At 34.8% G+C, this 12,508-nt stretch overlaps 1 protein-coding gene across 1 annotated transcript in view; it reads left to right on the top strand.

The window, feature by feature from the left end:
- The window catches only part of LOC145261093 (laminin subunit alpha-like), a 192,906-nt gene that overhangs the window by 47,091 nt on the left and 133,307 nt on the right, over nucleotides 1–12,508 (top strand). The window contains exons 7-13 of the mRNA XM_080119281.1: nucleotides 1,586–1,682; nucleotides 2,956–3,131; nucleotides 3,222–3,359; nucleotides 6,543–6,680; nucleotides 9,192–9,326; nucleotides 11,758–11,895; nucleotides 12,146–12,328. Coding sequence (XP_079975407.1) covers nucleotides 1,586–1,682; nucleotides 2,956–3,131; nucleotides 3,222–3,359; nucleotides 6,543–6,680; nucleotides 9,192–9,326; nucleotides 11,758–11,895; nucleotides 12,146–12,328 — 1,005 coding nt within the window. The remainder of the gene's footprint in view (nucleotides 1–1,585; nucleotides 1,683–2,955; nucleotides 3,132–3,221; nucleotides 3,360–6,542; nucleotides 6,681–9,191; nucleotides 9,327–11,757; nucleotides 11,896–12,145; nucleotides 12,329–12,508) is intronic.

The raw sequence follows: 12,508 nt of genomic DNA, 5'->3' as shown, positions 1-12,508 counted from the left end.
GTGTTAGGTCACCTAGTACTAGATCAGACTGCACTAAACATTAATGTTTTCTTTCCTTTTGCAAAACTGAATCCTGTTCTGAAAAGTTGTAAAATTTTTTTTTTTTTTTTTTTTTGCAAAGCAATCCAACTAAACACCATGAATAAATATTTAACGATATAAAGAACTTGAAGCATAGAAACTTTTTCAAAAATACTGGATTCTGCATTAAATAACAAATGCTGTGATTCATTGTCTCTCTAGCAACTTGCCTTGTTTGGAATGAATAAGTGTAAAAATAAATGAACGGTGGCTTTGTTAGATTTTAGTCCAAAAAAAATTGCATTTTGGGGTCAAGACTATTCAATGAACAAATTTATTTTATTGACTATCCTTTTCGTGGGCTCAACTGAACACTGTTGAATCTACATTGATCAAATCAGGCATTTTGATAAACTTTAAACCTGCAGAAACTTAGGGTTAATTTGATTTATATCAAATACTAAGAGCTTTCCAGAGTTGCCTGAAGTAACAGTATCCTTCTGTAATATCCAGAAACGGCAGCCTAGAAAGAAAATGGCTGCTGAATTAGTTCTATGTAAAAACTGAAAGAAATCCTTTCCCCATTTATAAATTGTTACCCTATTTTTTACTATAATAGGGTATGATCTCTCACAGTCGGGAGATTCTATTTGCTAGGAACTGACAAATCGAATTAATTCACGTCCTGCTACCAACCAATCGGAAACCAGAATTGCTCCATAAAAATTAAACCTTTTCGTAGCAATTTTGCATGTTTTCTTAGTGTCAACACTGGAAGAATCTTTTGCTCTGTGGATTCCAATTCGAGAACTGTCTACTGCAAACCAGTCACCTCTCAGTACTTGTGTTGAACAACGAACCATCGGAAACTGTTCTGAAACTAAGCATGGCTTACAGTTCTATATAAATTGTAAGGAAAGTTTGCATCAGTTTTTTTTTTTTTTCTCAAAATCCATCGTTTGAACATATTTCCAACCATCAATTAATTGTGAATGATGGTTCAATATGCATGGTGAATCAGATTTCACACTGCCAAGAATTGGCACTTTGACACTTTGCAATCCATGGCATTGTCAATTGTCAACCATCTTCATGACAAAATGGAATATTTCTTCAGTCCACATGAAACCTTTGTTATAAACATTTGCAAAACTTGTTGGATGCATTCTTAGAACTTGGTCACCACTTTCTTTATAGGCCGCTATTTTTATTAAAACTTCCCTCTCAACCCCGCTTTCTTTCTGTCTCCTTTTTCTCCCCTTTACTCTCTGAACTCCCTCTTTGTCCAACCCAGTTCTCTCTAGACATGCAGGCAACTTTTATAAATTTCTTTCCAAATTAGTACATAAGAACATTGAAAATGGCTGAAAAACAGACCCCCCCCCTCACAACAAAATCTGTCCCAGTTGACCCTGAAAAGAATTTAATTTTAAATATTCATTTGGGGCAGTGTTAATCAAGAATATATCAATTTTGTGGGTGTTTGTTTTGTAGTTTTCACTTTTAGCTCAATATGCATATATAGACAACTGCTTTTTCACATAGATGATTTCTCATTTTTCAGCTTGCCAGTGTGACTTACGGATATCAACTGGATCTTGTGAAGAAGGATCTGGACGTTGCCTTTGCAAACCTAGATATGCAGGTGAAAATTGTGACAGGTAAGAAAATCTCTCCTTGAAACTGGAAATGCTCCTTTTTTTTTTTTTTTTTTTATTGAATACTTGTAACTGTACATGCGCTCTTTGAATGGTGTTCATACAATACCTAGGATCTGTCAATTTCTAGCTTAGTTTCTACCAGTTTATAAGAAAGAATCAAACTAGTGAGGTTATCCAGTATTTAATTAAATCTGTTCAATGAAGAACAGAAGTCCAAATAATCCTCATCTCAAAAATTCAGATGCTCATTTGCAGTTGATTTCCAATTGCCATGCAAAGTAAATCTGAAAAATATCGAACCAACGGAGGTGAAACTTGCTGAAAATAGATGTGACTTAAACTTTGAACAGTATGGTTGTGGCATATCACATGCCACTAAAAATGAGCTGACGTGTCAGCAAATGATCAAGCTGTGGTGAGTCTACGTCACAGCGAAGGAAGAAAAGGAAAGACGATCAGAAAATAACATGGGTGGCGAGCATGAGACTTAAATAAAATAAAAAATTAAAAAAAGTGGAAGTGATTGAAGAAAAAACGTGTTCAACACGGTAGTTTTAAGCACATGAAGAGGGTTGTAAAATGAAGATGCGAGTGTAGCTTGGAAAGTACTGTTAATAAATACCTTTAACTGTAAAAAACAGTCTAATTTTTTTTTTCTTTGCTAGACTTTTGTGCAAAGTCAGGTCTGTCAAAACATGATCACCTTACATTAGGAAATGAAAAACCTGCCTTTATCAGCAGAATACAGATATAGGAAGTGAGATTAATAAAAAGACTGTTATTCAAAGGCGTTCAAAAATAGGATTGTTAATCAAGGTGTGACTGGGACAGGACCAAACAAATTTATTTAATTTATAGTTTTATAAGTATGAGTAAGATTTGACAGTTTAGTCTGTCTTGATCTTGCTACAGTTGAGGTTTTTTCCAGTTAGGGACAGTTGCCAAAAGGTTGCAGTTTGGACTAGATCGAGAGTTAGAAGGCCAAGATAAACTACCAACAAAGGCCTTGGCAGTTGACGGAGATGCAAATGTTAGTGTGGAGCATCGTTTTCAACAATGGTGTCACACATGCGTTTGGAGCCCAATAAATATTTAGTGTGTGTGTGTGTGTCCCCGACCTTAACCTTGAAAAATGGTATGCACTATCCCTAGGTTAGGGACCATCATACCAGGTTTGGTCATGAACGGTCCACTGGTATGGGCTGTAGAGTTGCAAACACGAATACTACTACTTATATATAGATGGTTGATTTAATTTTTCTTGCCATTACAGGTGTAATGTTGGCTACCATTCTTACCCAGATTGTTTTCCTTGCGACTGCAATGTCAACGGCACCGAAGAATTGATTTGTGGCGTCAATGGTGCGCAGTGTCCTTGTAAAGATAACTACATTGGCCGAAAATGTGATATGTGTCGAACTGGATTCTACAACTTCCCTTATTGTCACTGTAAGTCATTGCCTCTCTTGTGGTTTCATTCTTTTTCACTTATAATTTAGATTGGACTTTATAATTTAGATTGGACTTTATAATTTTCAGCCTGCGCTTGTAACCGAGAAGGTTCTAGAGGTGGCAGCTGTGATGTGGAAACTGGTCAGTGCCAATGTCAACCTGGTTTCAATGGACGCGACTGTGGCGAATGTGCTGTTGGATATCATGGTTTCCCTCGATGCACATGTAAGTAATATTCAGATTTTTTTTTTTTATATACAGCTGGAAATGGTTAGTCTTCAGAAATGGTCAGGATTTGTTGCAGATGAATTCATTATGGAGTATTAAGTCTATTTTTTAATGGTGGGATCGCTAGTGGTATAATGGATAAAATCCATGGAATTTAAGTTCAACTTAAATCTGATTTATTGCATTTTCCTACATTGCAGGTTCTATGGACAAATAATTCTAAATATACAAATTTTTTGTTAATACTTGAAGGTATAAACATTCTAATTCAGATTTTTTTTTTTTTTAACATCCTTCATTAAAGTATTTTGTTTTAAACTTTTAAATAATTTAACTTTTTTCGTTTTTATTTAAAAAAAAAAAAAAAAAAAAAAAAGTTGAAGATCTTCCACTTTGAACTTTGGAATATTGTCAATGAAAGAAATACAATTGCTAGAAGATAAGCGGTTTATTCCTTAGTCGCCACTTCGAAAAATCACTCGCAAATGCGACTGTTTCACTTGCAATGTAGAGCCCTGCATTGTAAAATTACATGGCATGATAAAGCTGTAACTTGCATTTCTTGTAATCATGTTAAGAGAATAGCAAAAATTTTGAGCATCTTACCAACATTTAAGTAGTTGGTCTAATGGACTAGTAACAGCTCGGTAGCAGTAATTCTTTTTTTTTTTTCTTTAAATTACTATTTGTAGCTGTAATTCTGGAAGCAATTTATAAAGGCAAATAACATTTGCTCTGGGATATTTTTCTCACATAAGTCATATTGCCACTTTAATGTAAGGGGCTACTACTTGAAATCGGAACCATGGGAGTTGAGCAGCAAGGTCTGTTCACATTACATTGAAACTTATGCATCTTAGTACAGTCTGGAACAGGAAGAGTATTCCAGTTTATGAGTCCAAGGGAAGAAACAGTCTGTTTTACAGCTACTAGACCTCAACTAGAAGAGGTGGAACTTTGCTTGTTGCATGTATGTCGAAGAGGCACAAGTGCTAGGAGTCGGCTCATTAAAGTACTTATAAAACTGGCTCAATACATTGTGGCGATCGGATGAGATTGGAGCTTGGTCGATAGTGAAAGATCTATCAGATTCCAGACCTTTTTCCTTAGAGTGAGACTTGCGGATATTACAATAGCTCTGATGTCGCAAGAATAGTCTATGGATGGGCAAATTGTAGCTTTGAAGATATAGGATTCTCTCTAATAAGAGTAATTGGTCCCCCCCCCCGACAAAGGAGGGATTGGACCTAGTAATTCACTCTTGTTTATCTGGTCGGTCGTTTACACTTTTCTCAATCATGCCTAAAATCTTTGGGCCCTGTCGGTGGGGCATTAGAATACGCCGACTGCCCCCCTGCAAAGGGTAAAAGTCCCTCAATGGGGGTCCTGGATGTGACCTTAAACTATATCCGATGGTGAGGCCCCAGCTTGTGGGCTTTGGGAAGTGTGGACCCACCTTTTAATTACCATTGCTCCCAGGTCCACTCTGACCCGGAGTGGTAGTACCTGTTAGGGTCCCAACCATGGGTTAAATAGGAACCGACATGAAAACAACAAATATATTCTATTAAAATTTTTCTTCAAAATCTTTGGATTCGGCATTAAATAACCCGAAAAGGGTTGATATGCCGTAAAACAAAAACAACCAACCTAAAATCTTTGAAATTTTACAAACATTAGTCATAGTGAAAATAAATTGTTGCCAGAACAGATTTTCCAGGATAACTCTGGTTGCTCCCCTAGGACCCATTATAGGGGGTAAAATTGCCCCCCAAATCGTCCATTTGTTGTTATTTTTCTCAATAACACCTTGGATTTTAAAAAAATCTTGCACAAACATTAGTTTTTTTCCTCTCGTGGATGGGGGACCTTTCATGCTCGGCTTGTTTTCTAGCACAGAGGGCATGTTTTTAAAGCAAGGTACATCTAAATGAATTGTTTCAACCTTTAAACTGAACCTTTTCATGACCCGGAACAACCCCAAAAAGAAGCAACATGGCTTCTCTATTTACTTCCTTTCATGATGCACGGCTAATTAAGAATTAAAATGGAATTTTTAAAACCTAACTCAATCCCGAAATTGAGGTTTACTTTGTAATGTATTCTATTACATTAAAATATAGAAAATTCTTAAGGAAACCATGGACTGATAATATTCAATTTAATTTCCGTTTTTATATGCTGGCATATGTTGGACAGCTCCTAGCCTTGTGTTAGTCCCATGCGGGTGTTTTGCCACCCTAGTTTCATTTAAGTACTCATAATTCCGCCCTTCCAGTACACGTGACTCTGCAAGGGTATAGCACACATGATATAGCGCAGTTATGTTTTCCTTGGAGGTAAACGTTACTTTGTCCTTCTGGGGTGTCCAGTCACCCCAGTTGACTACCGTAGGTATGATTTTTGTATTTTTCCAGTCAGAATGAAAATTTGTGGATATAAACGCATATTATATCATTATCCTACTCTGTAACATGAAATTAATGCTTTGCTATTTTCTTTAAGTTTTGATGAGATTATTTTATTTACAATTTATTAGTCTTGAAACTATGAACTTAGGCTAATGTAATCTTGCTTTTTCTGTAGTTTTATAATTTATTTTATTGTATTTTAATATTAAGATACAAGTGAATCAAGCTTTTAAACAAGGACTGTGTAGATATATCCTGAACCAGGGATAATTATATTTTGACAAAATAACACTATCAACATTTTTGTATTGGTGTGAATAAATCTCTTGGAACTAACCATGCTTGGAACGCTCAAGTGACTAACGTAGGTTTAAAAATTGACTTTCAAATTTACCTACTCTGATAAACTGCTTTGTCAGCACTCGTAGCAAGTAATAATAGTACAGGAAAGAATTGCCTCAAATTTCAGCACGAGTTCATGCAGCGAGTAAGGTCTGGTTGCAGGCTAAAACGAAAAACAAAATGGCGGGTGTGCTTGATGATATACTGAAGGTCTCGGTAAGGTGAAATCTCGTGCATCATGCAAATAAGATGGTGCTGATTTTGCTAAAACGCCATTTTCAGAGAAGGAGGGGAATTTTCAGAGTAAGGAGTCAGGATCGCAGCATCTGAAGCAACAATACCTGTTGCCTATACCCGAATTTACACAACACCCTAAACTCAAACCAGATTCAGATTTTTAAATGCTTTTTTTCCCCCCTCTTTACAGTATGTGAATGTGAAGTTAATGGATGTACTGAAGCAATCTGTGATAGTCGGAGTGGCCAATGTCTCTGTAAACCCAATTTTCAAGGAGCCAAATGTAACTCTTGCGTTGCAGGATATTTCCAGTACCCCTTTTGCCATGGTATGTATTGTTTTATTTATTTTTCTTTTTTTCATCTAAATTAAAATAGTTTCAAATAATAGGACAACTCCGAGATACTTGGGTATTGGGTAAAAATAGGCAATTTTTCACAAGGGAGTTGCCATTTTAACACAAGGCAATGCGAGGATAAGGGCTAATGAGTGTATAGTGATAGGAAATTGTGTAGAAATCGACTATATGAGGGACGACTCGACAAGAATTTGTTTGCATTGAAGATGATCGTGTTAGTCAGGCTAGTGAAATGATTTCATAGGTGGACAGTTCTAAGAAAGCTCTCTATACCAAAATTAATTTTCAAAATTAGCAAGTACAATTTTTATAAAAATCAATTTTCTCGTTTCAATTTGCTATTGGGAAGAGTGGAAGTTGCATAAATCAGGGGAGACAAGTCATTTAACCAATTAATAAATGATGGATCAGTAAAATATGAAAACCGATTTTTATTTTTAATTAAATATCCTCATTTTTTCCTAATTTTTAATGATTACAAAATGCCTAAGTATACCAGTTCTACTTAGAATAAGTTTCGCGTGTGCCCCATCTATAATATAAATCTCATCTGTCTGTTTAAATGTACTTTTGTAGGTCTCAAACTCTTTCGATAGTTAACCGATTTTTCATGAGATCGGTATCATTTAAGCTCTACCCTTTGGACAGCAAATATCGAAAAATTGGCCCAAAACATTAATTCGTTAACCATCAACTGACCATTTTTCTACAGGGAGGGGGTCGCTTTTTTTTTTTTTTTTTTTTTTTTTTTTTTTTTTTTTTTTACCACCTACAAATACCCGGGTATTCAGGCTAGTACTATATAAGCACACACACACATATATATATATATATATATATATATATAAGGATAGGGTCGACTATGGGCGATGTGTTCTTGACCTATTTGTTCTCTGCTCAGCACTGGCTATATCTGAAAAGATCAATGTGGGGGTGGGGGGGTTCATCTGTTACAAAGGTCCCAAACCTGCATTGTCCTTTAATTGGTGGCATCAATGCTCTTGTGGCCATGTTTCTCCATGGCAGCACTCCTTTGCTTCTCCTTTCCGGATTTCAGATGTTAGTTCACGGTTCTTTTCCATCTTGTGTGCTTATCTACAATCCTCTCCCAAGATCCAATGTCTATTTCCTCGACACCACACCTCACAACAGTTTTGTATCTGTTTTGAGGGCAGCTAGTGAACCTCTTCCCAGATACTATCTCTAGTATGCGGGAGTTCAAAAATTTCTACCGGTGTTTTTAAATGTTGGAATATACAATAGCTAGTGTATTGTTTTAACCTTGCATGCACGTTCGACTGTAGCTTAATCAGTTTTGGGTTCACTCTCGCATGCAGCCATTGTCTTTTGCAGTGTGTGCATGCCTGTCATAGCCACTTATCCCTCAGTGTCTCCTAATAAGAATTTGGTATGATTAAATTACATGGCTATGTACAAAAAATCTGTATGCAAAGTTTAGACACCGGAAGTGGATTCTGTCTATCAAAATATGAAATGGAATACAAAACATGGAAAATAATTTTTAAAATTTTAAATTTTAAAATTTCTTGTGCCATCATGAAACAAAATAAACTTTCATTTTTTTTTTTTTTTTTTTTTTTTTTTTTTTTAACATGCTATAAAGTTTTGTTTTTAACACTTGCTATGAAAACTTAATTTACATTTCTATAAATGTTTGAAATATATCTTTCAAGTTTTATCACAATTTTTTGTAAAAATGTCATACAAATGTTTAAAATTAAATTTTATAAAAAATGAAGTTTCGGTTTCGTAAGCCAATAGATGGCTACTTTATTTTGATACATAATTTATGCCAAAACTTATAAAATTATGAAAATTTGAAATTTCGATATGACTTAAATATTTTTAAAAAATATTTATATAAATGTAAACTATGAAAGTTTAAATTACTTTTTGAAATAAAATCTCCATATTTTAAAGATTAAAAAAAATCTATAGATATGTAAAGTTTATTTCATAAAACAAATGGTTCATTTGGTTTCGTTTTTCGTTTCATGTGTACTGACTTCTATTCCATATTTAGGTAAAAAGTTCATTTTCGGCGTCTTAACTTTGCATACTGAATTTGTAGACCTAGCCAATTACATTTGATGGTGAAGCCATGATTCAGGGGCTTTGTAAATAGTTGGAATCTTTGAACCAGTGATACCTGATGTGGTATTATCCCTGGGCTTTTTTTTTTTTTTTTTTTTTTTTTTAAATTATAGTGAGTTCAACATACTGAATGTTCTTAATGGCATTCGATGACAAGTTAAAGAATATATGACCATGGGAGGTTAGTTTAAAATTTAAAATTCTCTAAACATGACAATCTATAGAAAATGTTAAAAAAATGTTAATTGTCCGAGAAAGAAAAACTGTCTGAAATTTCTATATAGAAAATTTAAGTTTTTAACTTATTTTCGTTTTTTTTAAACTACTTTTTTTTTTTTTTTTTTTTTTTTTCTCTCTCTCTTCCAGAATGTGGTTGCGTTGCTCCTGGATCGACAGACACCCGTTGTCATGACAACGGTCAGTGTGTCTGTAAGCGCAACTTTTCAGGGTTAAAATGTGATCGTTGTGCTTCAGGATTTTATAAGTATCCAGAATGTGTCAGTAAGTGGACTTCAATTTTCTCTTTGGGTCAAAAACTATCCTAAATTAGTGAAGCAACGGAGGTAGTTTTCACTGTCTTCATTCAAAGGACTCGTGTTTTGGAATTAAATTTCCTCTATTAAAACAAACTTTGTCTAACTTTGCCCTCCTAGAGAGGCAGGCGAGTAGACTTCCATTTGCAACATTAATGGTGATGTTAATTTAATAATAGTGACGTTAAGTTGATATTATGAATATCCTGTGCTTCCAGACCCCTCAGGATTATTGTACAAATTATAATGAAGATTATTTGACCTTCTCCCCCCCCCATCACATAAAATGTTATTCAAATTGTTTGATCTTGTTGTAGGGTTTTTGTTTTCAATTGTATCCCTTGACAGATGCCATGATCTATAAAAGTGAACGTGTCTGTACATTTCCCTATGCAATAACTCTGAATTTTCAGTCTACAGATTCGAAATTTGATATACAGGGTACTGAGATTTGGGAAAATCTTTGTAATCCTTTTAAGCGGTCAAAGTTCAATTTGACCTTTGAGAGCTATACCAAACTCCTCCGACAATTTTGGGTCTAAATACTTGAAATTTTAAATATAGGTTCCTTCGACATGGATCTAACTTGATTAGTCCAAAACGAATGTCAAGGGGTCATAATAGGGGTCAAAGTTAAAACAATTGACCTATAGTCTCTACCAAATTACTCAGACAATTTCTGGTCTAAACATTTGAAATTTTATATAAAGGCTATTCAGAGATAGGGCAAGCTTTTTAATTGGTTTTGATCGAAAATTTGAGTTACCAATATATAAATGTATTTATGTTTGCATGTCTGCCTAAAACTGTCGACAGAGGCAACGAATTTTCACAAGATCAGTATCGTTTTGAAGCTCGACCCTTCAGACAAATACCGAAATATTGGCTGAAAACATTAATTTCTTCACCCTCAACTGGGCACTTTTCTACAGGGAGGGGTCGCTTTTTTTCACCGATATTTTCGAAAGTCCTCCCCTCTTTTCGATTGTCTGGCCTTAATTTAAACCTACGTCACTTCCGGTTTGGCGGTGGTCGTAACAGCGAAGACGTCAGTTTTCCGTTCTTTTCCTCCTTCACAGTATGGATTCGAGCCTGCCTTCCTACCATTTTTATTTTATTCATTTTTTTTTTTTTTTTTTTTTTTTTTTTGCTCAACACATACCGCCAAACACCCGGGCAACACCGGACTGAAATGCTAGTACAGGAAAAAATTTTTACATTTGAATTAAAACTACTGTTCTCGTTTCGAGTATTTTCAGCCAATGTAGCCTTCGACCTTCATGTTTATCTTGAACTGTGGAACCTGTACAGAATGTTTGATGGAATCCTTTATTTAATCAGAGGGTAGCATGGGCAGATAGCTGAATTGTATTAGTACTGCCCATAATAAGGATTTAACCTTCAACCTCCATACTCATGGGAAAATATGCTCTCATTCCATCCCATGGATTAAATAAAAGGTTCTGATTGGATTTCTGTATAAATTCCAGGATTCAGAAAGGTCGGAGATTACATCAACTGGAATGTGAAAATAATATTGGAAAATTGTCAATGTTGTAACACTGAAGATTCACAAGTTTTGTCCTTTGAACAATGGAGTTACCTCCCTTGTCTGGTTCAGGTGACTTGTCATTTAAGCTTTTGAATAACTTGAAGTATATTGTTTATATAAACGAGTGTTTTAGATGTAATCTCGTGTTTCATGTGAATAAATCGGACATCTGTGTGGAAAACCAAAAACATGTTACGTTTTAATTGATTTATCTTTGTCAATCGTTGATGACTTCCATTATGAATTTTCCTTGAAACGAGCAAGGTATGTTTTTTTAATCAAAGGTTATTAATCTACAAAGAACACTAAGGATGAAACTATTCTTGTAATGTAGTCGTTCCATTTTAACATGGATCTGATGTTGTGTATGAAAGTCTTGCAAAGACACAAAGAAAAGAATTTAGACAGGGCTTTTTTTATTTTTTGTCCAGTTGATAGAAAAGGAATTTGTTACCGGTCCTTTTTACAGCAAGCCACCTGATACGTATTTCTCAATCCAATAATCTGTCATTGGTTTTACTCCCAGAACTTTATTAGTGTGCCAATACAGTATTTGCTTACAAGCTTGGTACCACCTCAAGATTCTGCACCTCCTGAAAATACTGATAAAATTTGATATTGCCTAACTCGTCATGTGGCATGAAGTCATACCAACATGAAGGTCAGGTTTCAGCATAACACTAAAAATGAAAGCAATAGTTCAAATAATCCAAATGATAAAAATTATTGTTCCTTATCTAAAAAAAAAAAAAAATGAATGAACATAATTATTTTTGCCCTTTTGTTTTAATAAAGATATTGTCTTTGACGGCTTTTTGTTGACCATGTTTTTGGTTTTTGTTTGTAGGATGTAATTGTGACTTGTACGGATCGATGGGTCATTCCTGTGACCAGATCACTGGTCAGTGTCAATGCCGAAACAATTTTGAAGGTCTGCAGTGTGATCGCTGTAAAGAAAACTATTACAGGTTTCCACGTTGTATTGGTGAGTAGAATTTACCTTATGTCTGTATTTGTTTTAGTTGACGTTACAAACAGAATCTCAAATGAATTTAAACTTATTTAAAGAATATTTAGTTGACAATTTTACCGAAGAAAAAATATATTTTAATAGTATTGACTCTATTGATTTCAAAAGGAATATTTTTCGAAAATTATAAAGATTGTAGGAATTTCCGAGTCTATTGTAATAGTTTCAACTTGATATTTTTTACTTTGGCTTCATTTCGTTTCAGCCTGCAACTGTAATCCGGCCGGTGCTATAAGAGTTCCAGGACAACCTCTTGGAGGCTGTGGTCCTGGTGCAGCCATGACTGACAAACTCTGTGAATGCAAAGAGAGGGTCATGGGAAACATCTGTGACACCTGCAAACCTGGATATTGGGATCTCGACACTAACAATGCTCTTGGATGCAGGGGTAAGCCGGAAGCAAGGTTTTTTTTTTTTTTTTTTTTTTTCAAATACTATAAAAATGTGAATGGTTCAACTTATTCAAGGATCTCTCAATAAGATATGCATCAATCTAGGATCAGCAAATGAATATTTTCGAAATTTTAGATATTTATCCATGGCAACCCCATTGAAAGAAATGGAAACT

Source organism: Euprymna scolopes, chromosome 37 (assembly GCF_053919585.1).
Source record: "Euprymna scolopes isolate OS-2025 chromosome 37, ASM5391958v1, whole genome shotgun sequence".
NCBI classification, from domain to species: domain Eukaryota; kingdom Metazoa; phylum Mollusca; class Cephalopoda; order Sepiida; family Sepiolidae; genus Euprymna; species Euprymna scolopes.
The sequence above is the reverse complement of the archived record's forward strand: the minus strand, read 5'-3'. Positions and strand labels throughout refer to the sequence as shown.